Raw genomic sequence first — 26,261 nt, 5'->3', positions numbered from 1 at the left:
TTACTTTGGGAAGACTAGTATCGGACAGACCTATGAAACTTTACTGTAAGAGATGAAAATCTGTCATAAGTAAATTTCATTAAAATTATTAGACAGTAAATCCTCAATATCTGAGTGATTTGAGATTACTTGTTTGAGAATTGCTTACTTTGACGTTGACCAACCGTCGCACCGTAAAAGGAGGCTATAAAGGCAACGCTCAGGTTCTAATCTCAAGATCGCAAGATTGGGATTGTCCTCCCATATATCGGGATGAGATGCTAAAAGTTGTACAAGGCCACTCGGAGAGCTAGAAACTGTAAAATGCATGGCCGTGCTCAGATGAATCATAGGCTATGATTATCTGTTTATTTGATCAGTTGAACTCTGAAACCGAGAAACACCTCTGGACGTAATAAGGATGACAACTCTTACCTTATGTTCAAGAGCAAGCATCAAGCGACAAAAGAATTAGGAACTGCACACTTGTCCCTAAGGACAAGTGGGAGACTGAAGGAAATAATGCCCTTGGTCCAAGTATGCATTTAATGTTAAGTCTAATAAATGCGGTTCAGTATTAATTAACAAGTTAATAATTCAGTGAAATCAAATGAGCTGAATGCCTAGCTAGAGGCCGCTTCAGTTCAAGTGGAATTATTGATATTAATCCACAACTTACTCTTGACTGAACCCGTAGGGTCACACAAATAGTACGTAAACGGATCAAGTATTTAATGGCATTAAATACTCCATCTATGGATATTCGGAATCGACGGATCTTGGTTTCAGTGGGAGCTGAGTTCGTCAAAAGCAAGAAATGAATACTCCGGAAACGATGATATTTTCGGAAACGGAAATATGGATCCTATCGGAAATATAAATATTATCCAAGTCGTAGCTGTTGCCGGAAACGGAAACATGGTACGTATCGGAAAATATTATTGGAAATTGAAATATTGCCGGAAACGGAAATATTGTCAGAATCAGAAATATTATCGAAATCGGAAAATAATTCCGGAAACGGAAATATTAAATATTTGTTCGAAACGGAAATTAATTCCGGAATCGGAAATATTAAATATTGTTCGTATCGGAAATGAATTCCGGAATCGGGAATTTAATAGGAAGCGTATCGTACGAATTAGCATCGGACGAGGCTCGCTAGACGAAGGCCCAGCACGAAGCCAGGCCGTCGCCCAGCAAGCCAAGCGCAACAAACCACACGCCAAGCCTCGACCAGGCCCAGCGTAATGCCAGGCCCAACCAAGGCCTGTGGCGCGCGCGGAGCTGTCGTGGGCTGCGACGATGGGCTGCGAGCAAGTGCAGCTCGCGTGGGCCGCGAGGCTTGCGCGGGCTGTGCTCGTGCTCATGCTCGTGTACGGTTGTGTGCAAAACGAATCCTAAAGCTATTAGGATTTGTTATATGATTAAATCCTAATCCTAATAGATAAAGTTTATTTAATAGAGTCCTAGAAGGATTCTAATTAACCTAAACTAGTATTCTAATAGGATTAAAAGTCCTTTTCCATAACTCTATAAATATGGGCCTAGGGTCACAAATTTATACAGAACATTGAAGTATTCAAAGGTAAGATTTTGAAGCAAAAATCAGGCAAACACTTGCAACCTATTTAGCCGAAATTCTTAGAACCTTAAGGGCGATTCTAGTTGGTCAAGCTTAAGGCGGATCCGGACGTGCTGTGGACTATCTACGGAGGGACGACACTTGGAGTCCTAAATACTTGTTCTTGTTCGGTTCGGGCGCAGCTAGGGAGGGCACGCTACAAAGTGTATGCATTTGAATCATGCTAAATGATTATGTTTAAATAATATGTTTCCTGGCATTAAGGTTTTCCGCATGATTTATGTTTTGTCATATGTATCATAACCTAACACCTAGTATCACCAGAAACATCATTTCCGTTTCAAGTTTGGATTCTAAAGGTTTTAGTTTTCAATTTAAAGACAATAGTTGTTCTTTTGCTTTGAATGGAATGTTTTATGGTTCAGCGCAGCAAGAAAATGGTCTATATGTGCTAGATACGAGCAAACACATTTATAACATAAATACTAAAAAGGCTAAAACTGGTGATTTAGATCTCACATTTCCGTGGCATTGTCGATTAGGCCATATAAACACAAAGCTCATTGAATTACTTCAACGGAAAATAATTCTAGAATCATTCGACTTAGAGAAGATGGATCAATGCGAGCAAAGCGAGCAGGCCAGCCCGTGGCGTGGCACAAGCGCGCAACAACACAACAACGCAGCAGCGAGCACGCGTGGCCCACGGCCCAGCTGCTCGGCTGTGCACGCTGTGGGCTTCGGCCTACAGCGTGTTGGCTGTGTGTGGGTCTGTGAGGCCTTGTGTGCAAGTGTGGCCGGTCAAGGCATTGTCTTGGCCGGTTACACTAATATAATATTAGGTTATTTTATTTTTGCACACACCCCAACTCACAATAAGTTTTCCAGAAACCCAAAATCTAATTCTAATATTACGTTCTTCAGTTTGATCTCTGTGAAAACTGTTCATCCCGAAAAGTAAAAACTCTTGAGTGATTGCCTAAGCTACGATTATCAAGACCGGTCTGAACGTGTCGGTGAACCAAGTAGAGGAACGACAAGTGGAGTTCTTTGTCCGTGTTCGTTGATACATTACTCGGGAAAACACGCTTCGAATGTAAGTTTGCTTAATCTGTGCTTTATACATGTTTCCTGGCTTTGGGGATTGTTCCGCACATGTTATGTGTGTTTAACTGTATTCCCCTACACCCGAGACATGAATGAAAAAGATCGGTTGTTCAACTTTGTTCACGGGCTGTAAGAATGGGCGCAGCGTGAGGTATTGAGGGCTAAAGTTGACACCCTTTCGGCCGCCATGACTGCTGCAGAGCGATTAATGGACTACTCAGCTGGGAGGAGCCATCGCTCAGAAGAAGAACCAAGGGGGACACATATAAGTCTGGAGGGCCCGACTCCAAACTCACCTAAGAGCGCAACAAGTGGCTCGAAGGTGCCGTCCAGCTGAATCGAGGGATTCAAGCCAAGAAGTGGGGATATGACTCTTAGAAATCATGGTCGTCGCCATCCCAATCAACAAGAGAATCCAAAGTCGGCACGCCCTCGGGAAACATTAGTAGGCTGAATTGCTTGCTATGTCGAGGCCAACACAAATGGTGGGAGTGCAAACACAAAGGGGAGATTGACAACCTCCAAAAGAGACTGTCGGCCATGACCGTCAATGAAACAGGCAAGTTCGAAGAAGAAGAAGATGTGCAGCCTTAGAGAATATCTACAGAATGGGCGCCATGAGAATGATACCTCAAGAAGAAGAGGAAGAAAAAGAAGAAGGCCGACACCTGTCGGCAATGCGAGTGATGAAGCCCTACAAGAAGGCGACATCCCAGAAGCAACCTCGCACCAGATACCCACCAAAGCGAGTGATGGAGCCACACAAAAAGGCGACATCTCAGACATAACCTCGCAGCAGATACAAGAATCAAGATGCTAGTTCGGGGTAAGTTGCTTCAAGAAAGAAACAAGAATCAAGGAAGACTTGGATTCACAAGAAGCATCAAACCCAAGCCAACAAGACTCCAGCAGAGACAAAACAAGCTACCAAGAGACAAGAAGATCAAGGAAAACTCAAGCAACCGCCATCAACCAACGGCGCAGCAAAGACTACAAAGTTTGGGATAAGAGATTTTTCTTTCATCCATTATAATTCTTGTAAGTCGACGAGGTCGTCGACAGCTTAAGTGGGGGAGGATGTTAGAATCCAACCTTCCTTTGCTTGTATTTTTCTCATCTAGTGCTTTCTAGGATCTTTCTAATAGTTTTCTAGGCTCTAGATAGAATTATTATGTTACTGTAATTCCAGTGTTCACTGGCAAGTTTTAGCTAATTCAAAATAAACCTCTATGAGGGGTATGAACCAATATCTCTCATCAGAAGTTGCCTTTGCTTAATTCATGTGTTGTTGCTAGCCTTTATAGATACTGTGCTTTCGCATGTTTTAAGCTTTCCAAGACCCATCAAAGTCCCTCGCAAAACGGATACACTCTCGTCGTCGGTCCCGCTTGTGCTTGGTGTGCGCACACAAGCGCCCCGTTCGACCCTCGCTCTTGTCGCCAATAGGCAAGAGTGCCCCTTTAGAATCAGACGCTTACTCGTGCCCCTACGAGTCACAAGACACTCATTCCGCACAAGGCTCGCATCCTTGCCGTCAATAGGCAAGAGTGCGCCGCACGGATCCGGTGTCAAAACATTCGGACCGTGACACCTAGGGCTAAGCCTGTTTGCAGAAGAATGGGTGGCCCAACAGATTCAACTCACTTCTTTCTTCGCCCCCTAAAGAAGTGGATTATAGAGATCTTGAACCATATCGATGAGGATGGTCTCCCAGTGTGGGCTACCTACTTTGACCTAATGTTATGGTGGGTATGGAGATGGAAATTGCCTGCTTAATGCTAGGAGGTTGGTCATCTTCTGGTGTCTTCTTCTGGTTCATACTTATTTCGTATTTACTGCTTACTACACAATACTATTTATTTTTAGAAATTTATCATTTTTTAGAAGTTAAAAGATGTTGTATTTTGTATGGATCTCTTAAGCAATACTAAACACGACAGTTGCCAATATTGGTGAGTCAAATTTAGTGCACTAGCTTAGGGTTGGAGAGTAATACTACATACACAATTGTCCCATTGAAAATGAGTGATACATTAACATCATACATGTATAGTTGAAAAATTGGTCTGTATGTACGTTAGCCTTCGCTTTTCATTGTACATCCAAGTGGGCATACAAAAGCATAGAGGCAACATTTCTGAGGGCCTTAAATTCAACAGATACTAATTATTATTAATCTTGTCTTGCTAATATATGTTAGGGAGTAAGCTAGTCATGTTTATGAAACTCTTATTTTGCCTATAATGATAAAAATATATAGTAGACTGGTGTGGTAGAAAGTAATGCCTGTTGCTACAACTAAGGCATTCTATTAGTTGAAACCAGAAGCTTCAAGTTCCAATTTTCAGATGAAATTGTGCAGATCAGGTGGTACATTTGTTTTTCGATTCACCTGCAAATTAAGAATAAGTATGAATGTTAATGGGAAGTGCAAGAATCTGAATTTGGGGTAATTTTAACATGGTACATTGGGTTGTGAGTTCTAACACTAGAATCAGATTCGGTGTCTAATTGTTTCAGTATTATTACTGTATCCCTATTTTTCAAATATGTGTTTCTCTTCTTAATTATAATTAAGCTTCCATTACTACTGGTAAATGGTAAGTGGTAAGTGGTAAGTGTTAACCAAAAAAGAAGTGGTATTACCTAAGGTGAAAAAGCTTCCTGTCATTATTAGGAAATTGAGAGCAATTCTGCAGCATGTTTTCTTCAAGAATGTGATCATCTCGTGGTAGAAAAGGATGGACAAAATCCAATGTTTCGCTTGGCATCATATTTAGCTGTTGGAGCCTTTCAACCTCAGCTATCTGAAACTCCAAAGTTAGATAAATGTATGTATGAATCAGTTGACATTTTAAGTGAAGTCACGGTTTAATTGACAGGTACGTTCATATGCCATTTTCACGTACCTTAGCTCTGAGAATCGAGTTTTCATGCTCAATCTCTGCCTCCTATAACCACATAATTAAACTGAATCAGGTGTATTGAATAAATTGGGAATACGTTATAAAGGACATCGACATTGACATAAGAACGACATTCCCGGCCATAAACAATTACCCATACAATATACAAACTCGATCAACTACTGATTTACGTATCCATCTAGTGGGGTTGGGCAATTGGGCATTACCTTTTTCTGTAGGAATTCCATGTCAGCAAGCAACGATTCGTGCTGTATTGATTAATTAATCGTTACCGAAACATGACATGAATTGAATGTTTAAGTAATTTTCATTGCATTAATTAATTGTTTTTCTCACCTTTTTTGATCTGATTCTTGAGATGCTTCTTTCAAGCCTATTCTCAACTTGCTTCAACTCTTTAACAGTCAAGGAACTCAAGCATTCACCCATTAGATTTCTGTTTAATCATCACCATGCATTTTTCATAAATCAACCAATGCATCTAAACCACGTACAACTAATTAGTAATTACTAGTAGTTAATTACAAGCATATCATACCTGTTGGAGTTTTGCATCATTTGTATTTGGTTCCTTAACTTTGCAGATTCATGTTGGTAAAACTTGACACAACCAACAAAATTATGACAAATTTCAAGAGTTAGACTAGAGTTGTTCTCAACATTCTATATACAAAAGTAAAATGCAATTCCATCTAATACCTACCTTTTTTAAGTGTTCTAGATCTTGCGCGCATTGTTAAATATATGAATGAAACAAAATATACTGCCTCCTCTCCGTTCTTTAATGATGTTTCATTCATTTTCTATTTTTCACGTTTTTATACACATTTTGTATCATTTTTATATCTAATTAAACATTATTACAAATTATAAAATTAAGCCGGCCGCAACATATTAAGTTGTTACTACGCAATTTGAGTTAACAAAATGAAGATGGATTTTTGAGGAAGAGTGAATTAACAAGTGACAAATACTCATTCTCAAAAAATAATAAGATAGCTTACTTGAGCATTAATCTCCGTGACAGAGTTTGTGCCATCTGAATTTGCCTTCTTGTACTTTTCTATTGTTGACCTTATGCTGCTAAACCAATTAATTTCACAACAAAAGGAAATACATTATATCACGATGATTCATTAACACTAGCTACATGTAACTATTTCAGTCATTATTTTTTTTAGTTATTTATTAATAATGTGAGTAAAAAATTGTCCTATAAGATTGATTGATGGTGTACACTGTACAGTACATATATGTCAAGAGGAATCAATTTAGTAAAACCAAACTCTGGATTTTGACTCATCTATGGATCATTTCCTATTATATGCAAATGCATCATATATTTTACTATTTACTATTTACTATTTAGTACCGTACGCCCTCATTGTTGCTGTAATTTGCATGTAAAGCTAGAAAAGGAAAGAAGAAGATGTAAGAAAAAAGCCTTACAAAAAAGCAACAAAGAAGTCATTGTATATATATTTGTATTTCCACCAGTGAAAGAAGCAAAGTATATATTTCTATGTCAAATTATGAACATATGGCATGCATGCTAAATACTTTTATATGGAAGGAAGTTACCTCTCCAATTAGTAAGTTTCTTGATGGAACTACTTAACACATAAATATATAAGGTTAAATAAACCCTAAAATTATTGCATCAAAATATGGTCATTATTACTCTTTTGGTGAAATATGCATGGTATTGGTGTCGTATGTAGTCAATTTTGTTCATTTCTTTTTTTCTTTCCTTTTACTTTAATTTCTTGTTCAATCATAACTAGTTTGACATATCGGATCCATTTGCATCGAGCTTTTAATTGGATGATTAGATTTATTCCTTAATCACTAGATTTTGGACGGGAACGTCTAATAGACGTGAGACCAATAGGTTAATAATTTTAAGTAATGGGTTTATTGACTTTATGCTAAATCTATCGCTAATAAAATCCATACAGGTTTTTTTTTTTGGTGTTAGCACCCGGTTCACCCTTAGGGTTAATCTGGATCCGGGGCGAGTTTTGGGTGGATAGGTTTCAGTCCCCTTCCAGTTGTTATTGCAGGGGATCGAAAACAGGTCCTACCTACCAAATTCAGTCTCAGTCACCACTGAAACAACATGCAATTGGTATAAAATCCATACAGATAATACGCATGTTAAGCACGTACGTTACTGATCAGGTTAAGGACATGAACAGAAATCAAACCGAGGCTAGATTTATGGGTAATTAGGGAATATTCAGATAGACTACGCCCCTAAGATACAATAATAAAAATCATCATATCTTACGACTTATAACTCAGATCCATATACATGAGTCCGAGAGTAATGGATAGCTCATTTGGTTAGAGCTTCCATCCCGATCCCAGGTTATCCTGGGATCGATTCTCATTCCCGCCCTTGTGGCTCATTTGCACTAAAAAAAAATACATGAGTAGGGGATATCCAAGACTTAAGCTTATGCGAATTATAATATTTTTAGTGAGTCCACCTTATATATGCATGAATAGGATTTTGCGTGAGTCCAGCCACCTTATATATGCGTGACTAGGATTTTGGATAGGGAATATCACTACAAGAATTAGTGGCAAATAGGGCGATTTTTTCCAAAAAAAAAAGGCAATTACAAGGTCGTCCTAGTAGAACAAATCAAATAGGACAAACGTACGTCGCCTCCTTTGATAATAACAAAGAGGGCAAATTTCCGTCTTTGTCTTCTTTGATGTTAATAAAAGGGCGATATTTTTATTTTCGCCCTGTTTGATCAATTTATTAAAAAAAGTAAAAAATAAAATGCCAAACTCCTTTGAAACTTCAGCGCTTAGGAACCAGTTACTATTCTTTCCGTCCTCCCCAAATTCTCTTTCTAAGGCCCTATTTGGTTCAATATTAGTAAAGGAAGGGAAGAGAAGAGAACGGAAGGGAAGAGTAAAGAAGAGAAAGGAAAGGAAATAAAATATATTTTCTCATGTTTGGTACGATGAAAGAAATGATAGGAATCCCATGTTTGGTACAACATTAGTAAAGGAAGAGAAGGGAAGGAAAGAAAAAACGTGAGTTTAAGCTTTAATATTTTGTTTGACAGATTTAATTTTTCTTTCCTTCCAAATTCCTCCAATTTTGGGAGGAAAGGAAAGTGAAACTTTTATACAGTGAGCTTTCCTTCCAATTCCCTTCATTTCCTTTCACTTCCCATATAATTTTTTGAACCAAATACAAGAAACGTTATTTTTCCTTTCTTTTCTTTTCTTTTCTTTTCCTTCCAATTCCTCCCAACCAAATAAAGCCTAAGAAATCCCAAAATGAAACCCCTCCCAATCTTCAATTTAGCTTTCTCTCTCCCTAAATTTTCAATTTAACTTCTCTTCTCCCTTTCTCTCCCCTAAATCTTCAATTTAGTTTTTCTCTCTCTCCATCTTCAATTTCGCTAACCCTAATTTTATGTGTTTTGGTTGAAATTTGGTTGAATTCGCTGAAATTTGCTCGAGTTCGCCTGAAATTTGGTCCAATCGCACGTATTTGCTCATATCTGAAGCTCCTCCGAAGTCCGTGTGGTATGGTATTTGCTCAACTTCTTCTTCTCTTTGCGTATTTTTTGTGTGAGCTGGTATTTGAATTTTGAACCTAAGTGACGAATTAGGAGATATACAAGCAAATTACTGGTTTCATATAGTTTTTTTTTTCTAGTTCATCATTATTTGCCCAGTTCTCTGTTTTATTGCGTTTTTTTTGTTGTAATTTGGACGATTTGGCCATCTTTTTTGCTGTTTTGTATGATTTAGGTTTAACCTTAATGTTTGTTTTTATTTGATTTTATTGAGATTATCTGAATTTTGTTGATGGATATTTGATTATGAATTTTTTAGCAGATTTGATTATGATTGTTTTGGATGATATAAGTTTGGTTTTAGTTTGAACAAGCTTTTGTAATCTAAATATTAGCCTTAGATGTTTACAGTTGATAAAATTAGGTGAATGTACTCTATTGAGCTTCTCAACATGGTACAAAATTGTTGGATTTCTAGGTTTAATAATCTTTTCTATGTAAATGTAGCAGTAGTTATTTCTTATTTGTATATCAAGTTTCGTGAGTAGTACTTGTGATAGTGGCACTACCATTAAACAAGCTGACTGGAGTTAGTGACAAGAGCTTGCTGTTTGGTTAGATGTGTAATTGGTTGGCTAACTTTGGTTCTAGACAATATAAATTTTGTACCTTCTCTGTTATATTCTGCGTTGACCAAGTACTTGGCAGGGGTTTTGATGTTCTCGTGTGCTCTTTGAGAAATAGGAATAACACACTAAAGTCTAATTTGCGCGCATGTTGATTCCTTGTCGTTGAAATCCAAAGTACAACACACTAATAAAGGATGTCCTGGTAATTATTTGATTTTTTCTTAGTACAAATGTTACATGATTGAAGTTCATATATGTCCTCATTTCAAAGTTCAATCAACTTATGATTACTTTAGGAATGCAACTAACTCTGTATCATATAAAAGCATCTCATATCTTTAATTAGGATGGCAGAAATATTAAGTATTCTTCTTTTAGCACCTGTGATTATTCAGTTATTAGAAGTTATCTTTCATCTTCTGATTGCTGGTACTCATGCTATACTTGGTGCAGAATGGTGCTGACCCGTATCTTGGTTTACATGGAGAAAAACCTTTGATTGTTGTTGTACATGAAGCTAATATAGAGAATATCAAATGATTGCTTAAAGCTGGAGCTAATCCTAATGCTACTAATTTTGTGAGTGAAAGATAACATTTACACGCTTTTAAGTGTTTTGGCCTTAAACGCGTACTCCTGCTAAGAAGATTAACTTGCTTTCATTCTTATATACCCTTTTACTGTGTCTTCTATTTCAGTCTGAACTTACACCAATTGAAATTGCGGCTATGGAAAATAATCTTGCAGTTGTAAACACCCTCTTTGATGCATAACCTATATTGTACCCTTTTTATAATCTCAAAACCAAAAACACAAAAACTACTTATGTTAGTTCATGTGGTTGCATTTGATCCTTGATTATTGCCACATTTCATAACTTGCAGCGGGAACTTAAAGCTGAGACAAAATTCCTAGAAGAAAAAGAAAATGGAGCACAAGCCATCAGAACAAATGATTACATGACTGCAGTCTATTCTGAATCCTAGTATATCCAAGTCTATTGTCTAGTAGTTTATATAAAAATTCAATCAGTTCTGATCATTTTGAATTAGGTCTAACCCAGTCTGTTGTTTCTGCTGGGAACTGCTGCTAATAAGTTACCTGTTCATGTGATGTGCAATGGCCTTTTATATGATTATCTTTTGGGGTTTAAGAACTTTTCTCATCCCTGTCTTGCACATATCTGTCTAAGTGTAAGCTCTAAACTCTGCTTGACCTAAAACAAATTACTCCGAGAGTCTTTAGTTGTAAGTACGTTTCTGAAATCTGTAGGCTTAAAGAAAAAGTACCCGGGTTGTCAACAATTTTTAGAAGCTAAGACAAGCAGACTGTCAAATTGATTTCTAATAATATATAATGTACTTAGGAATGGAAACAATTTTACATTACACCTTCCGTAGTATCTCATTGACGTAAAACAGTAAAGTCCAAGTTAAATGAAGGATACTTGTGTATTCTTGAACCACCACACTTTGATACTCTGATTAGCGGTTGCCTTTTTGGTTTTGTTATTAGAATCTGTAAACTAACCACATTCTGTGGAGCTTCTGATATTGATTTTGATTTTGCAGGTGAAAGAACAATCAATCTAGACACTCAATCGTCATTATCGCAACTAGACTCTACGACTCAACAACCTAAGAAAAAGACAAGGTATATTAGTATATTGTTCTCAATCATCAATATTTTGTTATCTTGTGAAGCTATACTGCTTATTGAATTACTCTCATGTTTGGGATTTTTTTTGTTCTTGCTGGTAAGAAATCCTGATAAATAGAAGTTTTAAGATGATTTACGAGTGATTGTACGACGAAGGATTTGTCAAAGTCAGTTGGGTTTTGGAGGTAGGGTTTAGCGGGGGTACTGGAGGTAGGAATTGGGAGGTTTAATCTGCTAACCCGGTTGCTTAAGGTCACCAGAAGTACACCCTCATAATTGGATTATTGTTGATGCATTTAGAAGTTAACGTAACTAAGGAGGAAGACATATAGAATGACACCAATATGTATGTTTATGTGATTCTCTGAAATCAATTTCATTCTGTTTGGGATATTTTCATGGTCAGGTCTAGTTTTCTTTGAAGCCAACTTGAAAATTATGTTTTGTACATATTAGATGCATTTTTCTTGATGCAGAGGTATATAATTCGACATTCAGTAGACTGAAATATCTCCACTGTGGGTTGTTGTTCTAACAAGCCTACCATGTTGATTCTCCAGTGTAAAAGAAGTGCAGTTTTCAGAGGCTGTAAAATATTATATGTTATAACATAGTAGCTGCTACCTTTACGCACCAATTGATTCTAAAGAAAAATGGAGTAAAAACGGTGAACTAATCTTCTTTGATGTCATTTGCAGGCTTGATCCCGAGTACTTTTGACCCACAAGTTGACAGATAAAAGCGATGTTTACAGCCTTGGAGTTGTCTTTCTAGAACTTTTGACAGGGATGCATCCAATTCAACACGGAAAAAATATTGTTCGAGAGGTATTATCCCTTTGTACCCTCGGGGTTTTTGTGTGTTTGCACTTTATACATTTCTTCATGTTTGTCTCTATTGCACTCAGAGGATTGGGTGGAAGCACCATTTTATCACAGTCCAGTACTCCATTCCCTCTATTTATCTGTGAATCATAATTCATATACTATCTGTTCCTTGTACAGTTTAACTCCAGAATCCCATATTTTAAGCACAATGCATTACGCATGCAACTATCAACTATGCATCCACTAACTATTTTTTTTGGCCGGTTTTGGCTCCAGTGTCCTGTGAAACAGCATTGAGACTTTAAGGGCTAATTTCTGTCCAGATTTTGGCTCCAGTGGCCTTTGAAACAGCAGTGAGACTGGTAATTATTCCTTTTTAATAAATAAGTAGCACTACTAACCTATTAGCTCAAATGGGAGAGCATTGTGCAAATGCGCAAAGATGTGGGTTCGAATCCCATGTAGGTTAATTTATTTGATGTATTGGCTAATATTTAAAAGAGAAATAGAAATAAAAAAAAGCAAACTAGAGCAAAGAGGGCGCAAAAAAAAGTCGTCCTTGATTCAATCAAATAGGGCGAAATAGGGTGCCTTTCTTGATTCCTGTCAACAAGGGCAAAAAGAGTGTGCCTTCTTGAAATAATCAAAGAGAGCGATAAAAAGTTGTCCTCTCTGATTTCAATCAAGGAGGGCGAAAAAAAGTTGCCCTCTCTGATTTCAATCAAGGAGGGCGAAAAATATTGCCCTCTTTGACTGAAATCAAAAAGGGCGAACAATATTGCTTGCCCTGCTAAGCTAATACAACGAGCCTAACAGGGCGATGGGAGGGCGATTTAAAAATCGCCCTAATAGCCTAAAAGGGCGAGATTTAGATCAAAGAGGGCGATATTTTTCACCCTCTTTGATCTTATATGTTGTAGTGTATCCAAATAGTCTAACTTTTGAGTTCAGGTCAAGCTCGGTCTTGGGTGAATTAGTACACAACCTTATGATTATAAACGACTGAGTACCATTTTAATTTTTGAAGGTAGGTTGTTTAGATCTATGATAAATTAAATGTCATTAACTTATTCTGACTTCTGGAACAACCAACAGAATATAGCAATTGATCCATGAATATGAAATAGACTTATATAAAAAAAGTTAAAATATGTATAATATAATAACAGAATATAGCAACATGCGACCTTTAAGCCGTGTGACAATGATGTCATGTCATGCTTATGTGTCATGATTTAAATTGAAAACTAAATTATTTAACTTATATAACCTATTATACATGTTATAAAAAAAGATATAAAAATCTTAATATTATAATTTATTTCCTTCTTTATATTGAGTACCTTATTTACATATTTTCATAGTAAAATATTGCATTGATAATAAAAATATTCTGATGACAAATAACCTGTGTGGCGCCTATATGTACCAATTAAAGTACTCCGACACATATTATTAAATCAAAAAATTTGGGGGAAAAAGCTACTCCGTAGTTAGTACCGGTCAGAACTAGAGGTACGCCATTCCACTGATGTTCACCCATTCAAAATCAAATGATTATCTAATTACTAATGTCATAAATAAGATAACAAAGAGATCGATTTAATGATACATTTTGAAATGAATGACAAATTATTACAAAATAATTTAATGAGTTTTTTTTTAAGGGGAGATAAGAACATTTAACCTACCGTACACAAGCTCTTGGTCTTAAAACTAGATCAAAACATTATGGATAAAATAATTGAATTAGTTAGTTGATTAATGAATTTCCTCTACTTTATAGATTAACAGAATTTAATTTATAGTCCTTGTGCTAGTAGCAGGATTAAGACCCCGTGCCCCCCCCCCCCAACCAACCCCCAAAAAACCAATATTAGAAAAAATCAATTATGTCAAATTACCAACTACTTCCTTCGTCCCTTAATATTCGCACCGATTGACCGGTACGGAGTTTAAGACACTTAAATTAACTTATTAATTTAATGAGTGTTAGTTGATAGTGGATTATTTTTTTAATATAGTTAGTGTGAAATGTGTAAGGGGTGGAGATTGGTGAGTGAGGGTGTGAATTTTTAAATGATTTTTTTATATGGAGTAGAGGTGTAGGTGGGTTAATAGGTAAGTGTGAAAAATAAAATAATATTAATAAAAATTTCCATTTATAGAAGTGGTGCAAATATTAAGGGACGATCCGAAAAGGAAATTAAAGCGGTGTAAGTATTAAGGGACGGAGAAACTAAAAAGGGATTTAAAAAAAACCCCTTTAATAAAACTTGATCAAACTCTCTTAAGAAAAGATAATTTTGTTCATACATATAATCAAGATCGAGAAGGAGAAGGAATGTGTATATATGTACGTACTTGTTATTAGAGAACTCGTAGACACGGCCGCGGCTAGAGAAGACGATGAGGGCAATTTCAGCATCACAAAGAACAGACAACTCATAAGCTTTCTTCAACAGCCCATTCCTTCTCTTGCAAAATGTAACCTGCCGATTCGTCGTGTTCTCTATCCTCTTTATCTCTATTTTCCCCCTTCCCATTTCTGATTTCTGATTTCTGATTTCTTTCTTTCTGCACAAATAAATTAACATTTTTCTAACATTCACATCATTATTCATACTTCATAATAAAACCAAATAATCGATATTTAACAACTAACTACGTAGTGCAAGTATACAAATTAATTATGTGTAGATCCATCTTCCAGCTGATGGAATTCATTAGCAAAATAAAAATATATTACTTCTAGATAAATTTTTTTTATTTTTATTTTTTGTGCACAAAACTCAACTTATAGCTCATTTTTCAGTATAAAAAGTGTGCACAAAACTCAAATTAATTTGTTGCGGTTCAATTAGGTTATTAGGATCAACAAAATGCCAACATGGTTATTATTCATATTTTTCACGGGTAAGAAGAAACCACTAGATCGATCTAGCTATTTCATAATATTAGCCCTAACTATATATATATTTTTTAAAACGAATTAAACGTGTAGAATATAGCTTTTTTTTGTGCGAAAGTGTAGATTATAGCATAATTATAATTATATGTGAACCTAATACGGAGTAAGACAGATCTCATGCACATATTTGCAGTAGCTAGTCTTACATGCACATCATGACAATGAAACAATACAATAGGAGTAGATCTAATTATAGATTTTATAGATACTATTTTTGGAAGAATCAAGCAAAATTAAAATTATCAAGAAAATGGGTATTTTTATATTTTTGTATTAATTTCTCAACAGATCTGCAAAATTAGAAAAACCTATAAAATGGTTTGAATTTTTTTCAATTTCAACTATATTAATTAAATGAAAAACAAAAAATAATAAGGAAAAAAAAAAGACAAACCTTGGGGAATGAAAATAAAACAGACAGGAGAAGTGAGAGTTTAAGAGACAGAATTCAGAATTTCTGAGCTTAAAGAAAAGAAAAGGCAGGAATTCCAAGGTCCTGAGTGAATGAAAGGGAACCCTAGATGTGAAAAAGAAAACGACGTCGTTGAATGGGAGATTCTTTTTTACTAAATGCATGCAAGGTGACGTAGAAGTTAAGGACCTAAGAAAGAGTGCTTTGCAGGTGTAATTCTTCCTATTTTTGGAATTTTTTTTAATTACTAATTTGCCCTTGTGATGGTCCATCTCAATTGAATGAGAAAATGGTGAAACAATTTTTTTTTTTTTTTTTTTTATTTTTTTTTATTTTTATAAAAGGTAAGAAAAAGGAACTTAGGTACCCCTTCGCACAAGGGTGTAGCCTAAGTAGTCACTCTGTACAATTTCGTCTAACTTGGGACTGGAGTTCGGGGAAATACACATAGGATTACAAATAAGATGACCTACATTAGCAATCCAATCTGCTGCTCTGTTTGCTTCTCTATATATGTGATTGATGTGAGCTGAGTCAAAACGCTGAAGGAGAATCTTGCTGTCATGAATAATGTTTTGCAGTTTCCAAGGGGGCTTCCAAGTACCTTTTAAAGAGTTAATCACTAGAAGATTATCTCCTTCGATGTGAATATCCTTTATACCTAGTCTTATTGCTTCTTGGATTCCTTTGTGAAGGGCCAGGGCTTCAGCCATATAGACTTGAGAGTTGCCGAAATTGAAAGCCTTAGCCTCGATAGCAGTCCCGGTGCTGCTTCTGATAATGATTCCTCCTGCTGCTGACGAAGATTTGCGAGAACCATCGAAGTTTAGTTTGAAGGCGCCTGTGGGAGGCGGAAACCACCTCACAAGTATGGTGGTAGAAGTGGATGATTGGTTAGGAGTAGTTGAATGAGTGGTGAAATGGGTACCTCTAAGTTGATGAGAGTCAATAAGGATTATGAGTTCCCATTCTTTAAAGGTATTGAGGGCTCTGAAGAAACAGCGGCAAGTAGAGACCTTAGTGTTGGAGAAAACTAAGGCATTACGTTCCTTCCAAATAATCCAGCATAGGTTGATGAATTTGCGAAGAGCAACCTGGTTTCGTCTGAGGTAGTCTAGGGTTTTGAAAAAATCGGTCATAGGGAAGGTGAAATCTAGCCAGTTTTTAGTGAGTCTGTGGGTCCAAACATTTTTTGAGTGTTCACAATGGAGGAATAGGTGATCTAAGTTTTCGCTAGCTTGATTACATCTTGGGCAGCAATTTGTAGGAATGATTTTTCTATGGAAAAGCGTTTCTTTGGTTGGGAGACTTTTATGACAGATTTGCCAAAGGAAAAATTTCAGTTTCGGAGCTAAATTAAGCTTCCAGATCCATCTAAACTTCCATTTGTCGTCAGTTTTGGGGAGGTCGTGAGCAAGCCAGGTTGCAGATTTAACTGAAAAGTCCCCAGAATTTGTGCAGCCCCAGATGGGAATGTCCTGTAGGTTGTTTACAGGAATAGGAATTCCTCTAATCAATTGGACAGCATCAGGAGGAAGAACTGAATATAACTTTGCAATATCCCAGTTTTTAGTCTCGTCAATGAAAAAGCTTACCGTCTTACTATAGTCAATAAGATTCGTAGATATACCCGGAAATTCAGCCAAGGCATATTGACCAATCCAATTGTCTTTCCAAAAATTAATGGTGTTTCCATTCCCTAGTTTCCACCTTATACCTTTTCTAAGAATCTCTCTTTGGTTCAGAATATTGGACCAGATAGGCGAGTCTCTAGATTTCTTTTTTGCTGAGAAAAAATTGTTATTTTGGAGATATTTCTTACGCATAATTTTAGCCCACATATTATCTTCGTCTGTTAGGACTTTCCAACCGAGTTTAGCTATGAAGGCTCTATTTAGCGGATAAGTTCTTCGTAGGCCGAGACCCCCTTGCTCCTTGGGTTGACATACCTTTTTCCAGGCGATAAGAGGGATTGCATTCCCTGTTCTGTTTTGGTTCCAAAAGAATTGACGGTGAAAAACATCCATTTGATGACATAGTTTTTGCGGAATCAGGAAGGAGGAGCAGATGTAGGCTGGAAGCGACTCGAGGTTACTCTGAATGAGAGTCATTCTTCCTGCTTTAGACAGAAAATTGGCCTGCCATGAGTTGATGCGGTTTTCATTTTTTTGCAGAATGCGTTGATAGTCTGCTTTGGTGGGGGTGAATCCCGAGAAGTGGGCGCCCAGGTATCTACCCAGCGACATGGATTTTGTCATGTTGAAAATGCTAGCAAGAGAGTCTCTCTTTGAATGAGTGATATTCTTTGAGAAAATAATAGCCGATTTATGGAAGTTGACGAGTTGTCCCGAGAGTTGACAGAAATCAGTAATGATTTTTAGAAGGTTATGGCAAGCAGAGCTTGTGGCTTTACAAAGGAGTAGACTGTCGTCTGCGAACATAAGACATGGAATTTTAGCGGTCTGCGGAGCAATTTTAAACCCCAGTCCCTGGCTGAGCCTCGTACTAGCATTGTTAAGCATAATTATAAAGACTTCCATACAGATGATGAAGAGATACGGCGAAAGAGGGTCGCCTTGTCTTAAGCCCCTAGATGGGGTAAAAACCTTGGTCGTCTCGTTATTAACTTTGAGGGAGTAAGATACTGTTGTGACCGTTGCTTTAACCCAGTTGATCCAGGTTGCCGGGAATCCCAATTTGTCTAGAACTGCCCATAGGAAGTCCCATTCTATCCTATCGTAGGCTTTTTCCATATCTAGCTTAAGCGCACACCAGCCAGTTTTCGATTTTGATTTTTTAAAAACATTCAGAATTTCTTGTACCAGCAGGAGGTTATCGTGAATTGATCTACCAGGGGTGAAGGAATTTTGAAAGGGGCTAATGTGTTTCTTAAGAAAAGGGCTTAGCCTAGTGACTAGGAGTTTAGAGATAGCCTTATAGATCGTACTACAAAGACTGATTGGCCTAAAGTGGTTGGGATTCTCAGGATTGTCATTTTTAGGGATAAGGGCTATCAATGTGTGATTAAGAAAAGGCGGTAGATGACCATGAGAGAAAAAACTCTTGATCGCTAAAGAGATCTCTGGCCCAATAATTTTCCAGTAAGTTTGGAAGAATTTCGGACCAAACCCGTCTGATCCTGGAGCCTTAAGTGGATTCATACTGAAGAAACTCTCCTTGATTTCATCATCAGAGAAGGGGGCAACTAGATTTTCACTCTCTGCACTAGTAACTAAATGTGGCAGAAAATCCAGATTAAAAGTCCTGCCATTTTGGACGGAGGACTTAAACCTGTCTTTAAAAGATTCGTAAAGAATTTTTTGAACATTCTCCTGACCTTCTTCCCATGCATTGTCTTTATTTTTGAGTCTGTAGATATGATTTCTAGCCGCTCTATGCTTCATAATCTGGTGGAAAAATCTGGTATTCCTGTCACCTTGGTTAAGCCAGGTTTTCTTTGCTGCGCTTTTCCAGGCATACTGTCTATGAATAAGAATTCTTTCTCGTTGCTTTAGCATTCTGAAAAGGTGATTTTTCCATATAGGGTTGAAAGGTTGTGAAATCAGTTTATCTTCCAATTCTTGGATTTTCTCTGCGTTTGCTTTAAGTTGCATGGTTTTATGGGAAAATCTTTCCTTGGCCCATAATTTTAGGTCATCTTTAATATTAGAGAGTTTGGTTCTTATTCTAAAGAATCTCGAACCTTGAATATTTGAGTTCCACTTTTGTTTAACAATTTTAGTTGGTTCTTCATACAGAGTCCACGAGTTCTGGAATCTGAAGATTCTGTTAGACGGTAACGCCTCTGAGTTTGTGTCGAAGAACATGGGGGCGTGGTCTGAGCTCGTGAAGGTACCATACTTTATAAAAGCATTCGGGAATTTGTGGGCGAAGCTAGTGCTAGCAATGGCTCGATCTAGTCGTTGATATAATCCTGGGTGGGATTGGGATTTCCAGGAGAAAGACTGTTGCAGACAAGCGATGTCTGTAGCAATGGTCCTATTGATAAATCTGGGAAGTCTTTGACATTGGTTTAGAGTGACAGGGTTACCCCCGAGCTTATCTGAAGGTTGTAAAAGTTCGTTGAAATCGCCGACTAGAATCCAAGGGGTGTGGATATTTTCGTAAAAAGTAGACATTGACTCCTAGAAAGGGTCTTTGTCTGGGTTTTGAGCGGGAAAGTATGCCCCTGATACTAGAATCTGGTCGTTAGTTGGTTTATATAATACGTTAAGGTGAGCACACCGATCCACAAGCGTGTAGTTTTGAACCAGAATTGAGTCGTTATTCCAGCAGACCCAAAGTCCACCACTATGCCCCATAGGGTTGATGATTATATGTTTTTGGAAACGAAAACCTCTGATTACATTTCTACTAGTGGAATTTGTCGTCATAGTTTCAAGAATGAATAAAATGTCTGGTTTAAAGGTGGTGATGTAGTGGTTGATATCACCAATTGCTTGGAGTTTTTTACCTCCTTGAATATTCCATGTGAGAATTTTCATAATTATGAATTAGCATAAGTAAAAGGCCTTTAGCCCATACGTTTCAAAGCGGAACAAAGTCCGGTTCCAGTTAGCCCAAGCAATGGAGGCTAAGATCAAACGAATTAAAGCAACAACTTTGTACTGAAAAGGAAAGCTTATTACATAAACAAAGTTTAGAGGAACATCATTGACATTCCAGGAGAAGGAGCAGAAAATGTTCGAAGTCCAGGAGTGGAAACGCCATACTTGTGCATTGAAGGTATGAGTAAAATACCAACTGAGAATGCAAAAAACAGAAGCGAGAGTTAGCCAGAAGTTTCTAAACAACATTTGCACAGTTGACCAAGACACCAAGTAAAGGAGCCAAATTGACATGAGGTGGTGATGGTTATTTAGAACAAAAAGGTCCTCAGGTAGGAAACATGTAATGTTTCTTACTACATCATAGGAGATGAACCAATGGCTATCTTTGGACTCAACCAAAAGGCACCAAGCAAAGAGCTTCCTGAAACTTAGGTTCCTCCATTTGAAAGGGAACCAAGAGGTGGTCCAAAGTCTAACCTTGATTCTGATCAAGGCAAAAGAAATGTTCCACAGTTTAAAGTCCAAGATAACATGAAGCCAAGGCAAACAACGAAATAAAGAGAGCCAACACAGAACAAAATCCATTAAAGTCAAAATATCATTAATATTACAATTAGGCACAATGCAAGATTGCTGAAGCTGATTAACTACAGTAGTAGTATGCCTAGCTAAGAAGCTACCTACAGGTTTACAAAAACAGAAAAAAAAGAACCTGTAGGAGACAATAAACCAGCAGAACAAGCTAAGCATGTCACTACTAAACCCTAAAGGCATAACTACCAGTAAAAACTGGTCAAAAAGATGTGTTGAGATAATTGACATCAAAAAGGAAGTAGAAGGAGACACACAAGTCAACCAGCAGAAGGAGAAGGAGAGAGATCACCATCACCTCTCTTCCTTCTCTTAGAGTTCTCAGTTTCCATGGGAGGAGCGCAGTCAGAAAATATTGGGTCATTCTCATCAAAACCATCACCATCACAAATCTCCAAGTCCATATCAAGCTCATCATCCCCCTGAACATCCTTTACACCAAGTGGAGCAAGCTCCAGAGGGTCAAAATCCGGCAGAATATCCTCATAGGGTTGAACTGCAGGAGGATTGAGAGTAATGGTGTCTCCAGTAGACACTTGGAAATCCTGCAGACCCTGAAAGCTGTTGGCAAGGGGAATGATAGGCAAACCAGCACCCAACCCTTGAGAAGGGGAGTGTAAAGGTCTAGTCTGGACAGGAGGAGGATGATGATAAGGCTTGGCATGGGACTTCCTTGTATTACTCCTGGGCTTGGCTCTTCTTCTTGGCACCACAGCCAACCAGTCAGAAGGAGTGGCTTGTCCTCCACTATCCCCAGGCATCCCCATGGACAGTTTTGCCTCATCCAGTTGAGCCACAACCAGCTCAAGACAGGGAGGAGGCCTCTTAGGACAAGCATTCAGAAAGTGGTTAGGATCACCACAGAGAGGGCAAACCTCCCAAACACCTTCATAAGACAGAAAGTACTCCTGGATATCATAACCAAAGTTAAGAGTGATAGACCTAGGCACAGGCTTGGTTATATTAAGGTTGAGACAAACTCTAGCAAACTGACCCTTTTCAGTGTTTTCAGAAGTGAATTTGTCAAGTTTGATGGGTTGACCTACACAACTGGCAATCTGGTTTAGGTAGTGCCAAGTCCAGTACTCAGTAGGGAGAAAGGGGATTTTCACCCATTGATCCACATGGGTAATGGAGCTAAACTGAGCTTTGAAGGAGGCTCTCCAAGGCAAAAGAACAAAATTAAGACCCTGCACAAACCAAGGTCTACCCTCCCAAACCTCATCCTTGTCAAGGGGGTTAGAAAATTTGATGAGAAACCAACCATTTCCAATGAACCTAAGAGAAACCTCACCCCTCAAAAAGGACCAGCCTTTCTTCATCCTAGCTATAACAGCAGCCTGTGGCACAAATTCCCCCCATACTTTCCCAAACAGACAGGATGCTTCCATAAGCTTGACTTGCTCATTGTCAAGTTTAGGGGCATCTAAGGTGATGGTGGCACTATTCGAACCAGGAACCTGTGGTGCATTACTGTGTGAACTGTCCTTAGGTGGGGGATTGGAATCATGATTAAGACTGCTACCTCCCAAGAGAAAGTAGCTATGGGTGGGGTGGCTGAAGAAGCTGGAAGAACCTGGATCACTAGGTAAGCTGGTAGGTTGAGATTCATTGGAAACTGGAGAAGGGTTCTTCTTAAGAAGTGAGGCATAGCTAGACACTACAGGGTTGTTAGACATTAAAACCCAAAGACTAGGACTGAAACTGGGAATTTTCACTAAAATTTGGAAGTTTGATCTTGCAAACACACAAAGAGAAAATACAGAGCTAAATTGATGAAGACTGGAAAACGTGGAGAAGGTGCTACTACTGAGGAAAAAAGACCAGTATTTATAGGCTTGATTTAAAGACTTAAGAATACTAATGGTTGCAAGAAAAAACCACATCAGATTGAAAACAACCACAGAAGGATCTAGAAAGCCAGAAATAAATTGCAACAACTGAGTAATCATCACACAGCTAAAATCGAAACACAAACCAATAAAAAGCAAGCATTGAAAAAACGCGAACCCAAGTAATAAATGACAGAATTGGAGTGAAAAGGCAAAGAAGAGTATAGAGAAGGACTTCCCTGCGACATTTTTTGGAAAAAGAAGAAATCTTATTGCTCCTGCAAATGGATAAGCTCCTCCATTGGCCCAAACAGGACGGTAAAAATGCATTAGTGGAGTAAAACCTTTAATTAACCCCATTAAATCATCATTATTGTTGAAAAACCCAAGATCTAGTGACTCAGCATCGATCTCCACCTTTGGATCAATCTTGCCTTGCTGAAGAAGGCAATCTGAAGGTCGGAAAAGAGGAAGAACACCTCGATACAAACGAGGCACCAATCTGCTGCCAAGGAAGCCATAATTACCCCTATTAAGGCTTAGTCTAGAGATTTTTTGGGGAATCTCTTTCCGGTAAGAGGACAAGGAGGAAGACGAAGAGTTTTGCAAGGCAAAACTTAGATCTGTGAACAATTTGAGCTTGTGAAGGGGGCTAGACCAACTTAGGGTTTTCACTCTCTCTCTAGAAAACTTAGGCCTCTCATGTTTCTTTTTTTTTTCTCTCTCTTTTCGAAAATGGTGAAACAATTACTTAAACCATTTATCTGTATGATACTATGATGACCTAAACTACAAGTATGTCATTACTCCGTATATCTGTGGGATGTGGCAGTACGTGTGGCACAGGGGAACTACTTACACATAGCGGCTATTGGTTGGGCAAATAAATAGCGGCCCAAAAATTAAAAAAAAATGACGTGTAAATGTAAACAAGTAAAGTAAGGTAAAAAGGTGGGGGTAAAGGGAAAACGGGGTAGTAAAAATTTGTAACGGGGAAGCCGTTGATGAGCGGGAAAAATATTTCACCTCGTGAATCGCGAAATCCACTCCCCCTTCCTCTTCTCCAATTTCCTTCAAAGCCTAGAGAGAGAAAGTAACTGAAATCGAAGAGTCGCGAAATTGAAATTGAAGTTACATGATGAACGACCCGTATTGGCCGGAGTATTCGATAGTGCCGGCGAGAAGGAGATTAGAGATGGTCGACGAAGGTGATGAGATCGTCGGGGGAGGATATGACGGCGGCGGAGGATACGACGGCGGATACGACGGCGGCGGAGGTGCCAGAGTATTTGAAGAGGTCAGTCTGAGTTTTGATTTAAAATTGATATCTAATTACTTGGTAATTGACTTGATAAACATGACTATAATTTACTTGGTAACTAGTTAATTAGTTTAATTGGTTATTTAATTAGTTAACTAATTATGTGGATTGCCGTATATTATATTGCATTTTAGTTTAATTGGTTATTTAATTAGTATTATATTAGTTTAATTGGTTAATTGATAATTAATTATGTGACTGCAGTATTGTGATGATCACCATGATGATAATGCTGAGTGTAATGTATTTCGTGTTAATGAGGAAGATGATGAGTGTAATGAATTGGAGACTGGTTATGATGATGATAATGGTGATGATGAATTTGCTGTTAATGAGGAAGATGATGAGTGTAATGAATTTCCTGTTAATGAGGAAGATGATGAGTGTAATGAATTGGAGACTGGTTATGATTATGATAATGAGGATTGTAATGGGGATGAGATTGTTGGGCTAGTAAAAGAGGATTATATTTATGAGGAGACGGTTGAACCTTATCAGACTCCGAAGAAGAAGATTGTGAAAACAGTTTTTGGGGATGAGGAAGAAATTGCTCCTCCAGAGATAAACATGCGATTTAGTACATATGAAGAAGTGCATGATTATCTCTTTAGCTATGCAAGGCAAAAGGGATTTGAGATTTGCAGAACCGCTAGTAGTTTGAAAAGGGCGTCGAAGGGTAGTGATATAAAAGTGAGGCGTTGTGGGACTTGGACTTGTGAGTGCGCTGGAAAACCAGCTCCACCAAAGCAATACAAAGATCGAAGCAAATTACCAAAGCAAATTCAGAGTGCCACGGCTAAGGCAAGGAGATCCAAAAAAGTAGGATGTCCAGTTGAAATGTATGCAAGTGTAGATGAAAAGGGTGATTGGATTATTAGGAGAGTGATGTTGGACCATCAGAATCACCAACCCACACCGAGGAAATCCAGGTATGTGCCTGCTTTCAGGAAACACAATTTACTGGAAAGAGAGAAACACTTGGTACATTTCATTAAGAATAGCTCTAAGGCGGGTATCAGCAATAGTGATATAATAAAAATACTGGCCGAGGACAGGGACGGAGAGGAAAATCTGCCATGTAATTCAAGGGACATTCAAAAGATGAACAGGGAAGAGGTGAAGTTGAACCTAAGTGGTGGTGATACCCGGGCAATGGTTGATTACTTTAACAAGTTGACAACGGATAATCAGAACTTCTTCCACATGGAAAGGTACGTGGAAGGAGGTGGTCTTCAAGACATAGTTTGGGTTGATGCGAGGAGCAGGGCAGCGTACGAAGAGTTTGGAGATGTAGTAGTCTTCGATGCCACGTACCTAACCAATAAGTACCGTCTTCCGTATGCAAACTTTTGCGGTGTGAATCATCACCGGCAGACGATAGTCTTTGGTTGTGCACTGCTTTCTCGCGAGACTGCAGAGACTTACACATGGCTGTTTACCACTTGGTTAAACAGCATGTCAGGCAAAGCTCCTAGTGCGATATTAACTGATCCGGATGCTGCAATGAGGAGAGCATTGAAGGAGACCATGAAAGGTACAACACATAGGTGGTGTTTGTGGCATATTCTCCAAAAGTTCCCCAAATACTTGAATAAGCATGAGAGATATGAAGATTTGAAGGCTGAACTAGAGAATGTAATATATGATAGCGGTGATCCCGTTACTTTTGAAAAGAGTTGGAATGATGTCATTGTTCACTACGGCGTCAAAGAGAATGACAAGTACAATGACAAGTACAAATGGTTGGAAGGTATAAATTTCAAAATACGATTTATGTTGTTTAATAATAATGATTTATGTTGTTTAATACTAATGATTTCTGTTGTTTAATAATAATAATTTCTGTTGTTTACTAATAATGATAACTAACTAGACTTTATTGTGTGTGAAGTTATGTATAACGAGAGGCATATGTGGATTCCAGCGTATACGAAAGATGTTTTTTGGGCTGGCATGCGGACCACCCAACGTTCTGAGAGTTATAATCACTTCTTCAAAGGATATGTGGATCGCAACACATACCTTTACAGTTTGTGCGGAGTTATCTTAAGGCCATGGCGAAAAAGGCCATGGATGAAGACAAGGCAGATATGAGTGATCAAAGGTTTGTTAGGCAGCTTGCAACCACGTTCCATGTTGAGACATTGTTCCGGAGGATCTACACAGATAGTGCGTATTGGTTGGTGCAAGAGGAGGTCCGAAAGATCTGTTACACGGCGTCGGAGGTATCCAGAATCATCACATGTGATACTGGTACTATCATTGAGTATATTTTTGAGGACCGGAAGTGGATTAAACCAAA

General features: G+C 38.1%; 2 protein-coding genes across 5 annotated transcripts; one reads left to right on the top strand and one right to left on the bottom strand.

Annotated features, from left to right (window-relative positions):
- Window positions 1-4,653: 4,653 nt before the first annotated feature.
- On the bottom strand, window positions 4,654-15,768 carry LOC110787973 (agamous-like MADS-box protein AGL11). 4 transcript variants are annotated; one of them, XM_021992609.2, is made up of 9 exons: window positions 15,627-15,768; window positions 14,626-14,838; window positions 6,603-6,678; window positions 6,137-6,198; window positions 5,935-6,034; window positions 5,805-5,846; window positions 5,581-5,622; window positions 5,318-5,478; window positions 4,654-5,063 (listed from the first exon to the last, which is right to left on the bottom strand). In XM_021992609.2, exons 2-9 carry the CDS (start codon window positions 14,805-14,807, stop codon window positions 5,060-5,062), a joined length of 669 nt encoding a protein of 222 aa, XP_021848301.2. In that variant the 5' UTR covers window positions 14,808-14,838; window positions 15,627-15,768; the 3' UTR covers window positions 4,654-5,059. The 4 variants fall into 4 exon arrangements, with proteins under 4 accessions (XP_021848301.2, XP_056683231.1, XP_056683232.1 ...); XM_056827253.1 differs by having other exon boundaries at window positions 6,603-6,681; window positions 15,627-15,744; XM_056827254.1 differs by lacking the exon at window positions 5,805-5,846 and having other exon boundaries at window positions 6,603-6,681; window positions 15,627-15,744.
- Window positions 15,769-23,776: 8,008 nt separating this feature from the next.
- Window positions 23,777-25,789, top strand: LOC110787976 (protein FAR1-RELATED SEQUENCE 8-like). Its single transcript, XM_021992611.2, has 2 exons — window positions 23,777-23,935; window positions 24,164-25,789. Exons 1-2 carry the CDS (start codon window positions 23,777-23,779, stop codon window positions 25,787-25,789), a joined length of 1,785 nt encoding a protein of 594 aa, XP_021848303.2.
- Window positions 25,790-26,261: the final 472 nt, after the last annotated feature.

This window comes from Spinacia oleracea, chromosome 4 (assembly GCF_020520425.1).
Source record: "Spinacia oleracea cultivar Varoflay chromosome 4, BTI_SOV_V1, whole genome shotgun sequence".
Taxonomy (NCBI): domain Eukaryota; kingdom Viridiplantae; phylum Streptophyta; class Magnoliopsida; order Caryophyllales; family Amaranthaceae; genus Spinacia; species Spinacia oleracea.
The sequence above is the reverse complement of the archived record's forward strand: the minus strand, read 5'-3'. Positions and strand labels throughout refer to the sequence as shown.

Excerpts from the sequence above, each read along its gene's own strand:
- LOC110787976 (XM_021992611.2), top strand. The coding sequence starts at position 23,777 with ATGAACGACCCGTATTGGCCGGAGTATTCGATAGTGCCGGCGAGAAGG. Across the intron at positions 23,936-24,163 it reads GTGCCAGAGTATTTGAAGAG|TATTGTGATGATCACCATGA; the intron begins GTCAGTCTGAGT and ends ATGTGACTGCAG.
- LOC110787973 (XM_056827253.1), bottom strand. The coding sequence starts at position 14,807 with ATGGGAAGGGGGAAAATAGAGATAAAGAGGATAGAGAACACGACGAAT. Across the intron at positions 6,682-14,625 it reads TACGAGTTCTCTAATAACAA|CAGCATAAGGTCAACAATAG; the intron begins GTACGTACATAT and ends TAATTGGTTTAG. Across the intron at positions 6,199-6,602 it reads TCACGGAGATTAATGCTCAA|TTTTACCAACATGAATCTGC; the intron begins GTAAGCTATCTT and ends GGTTGTGTCAAG.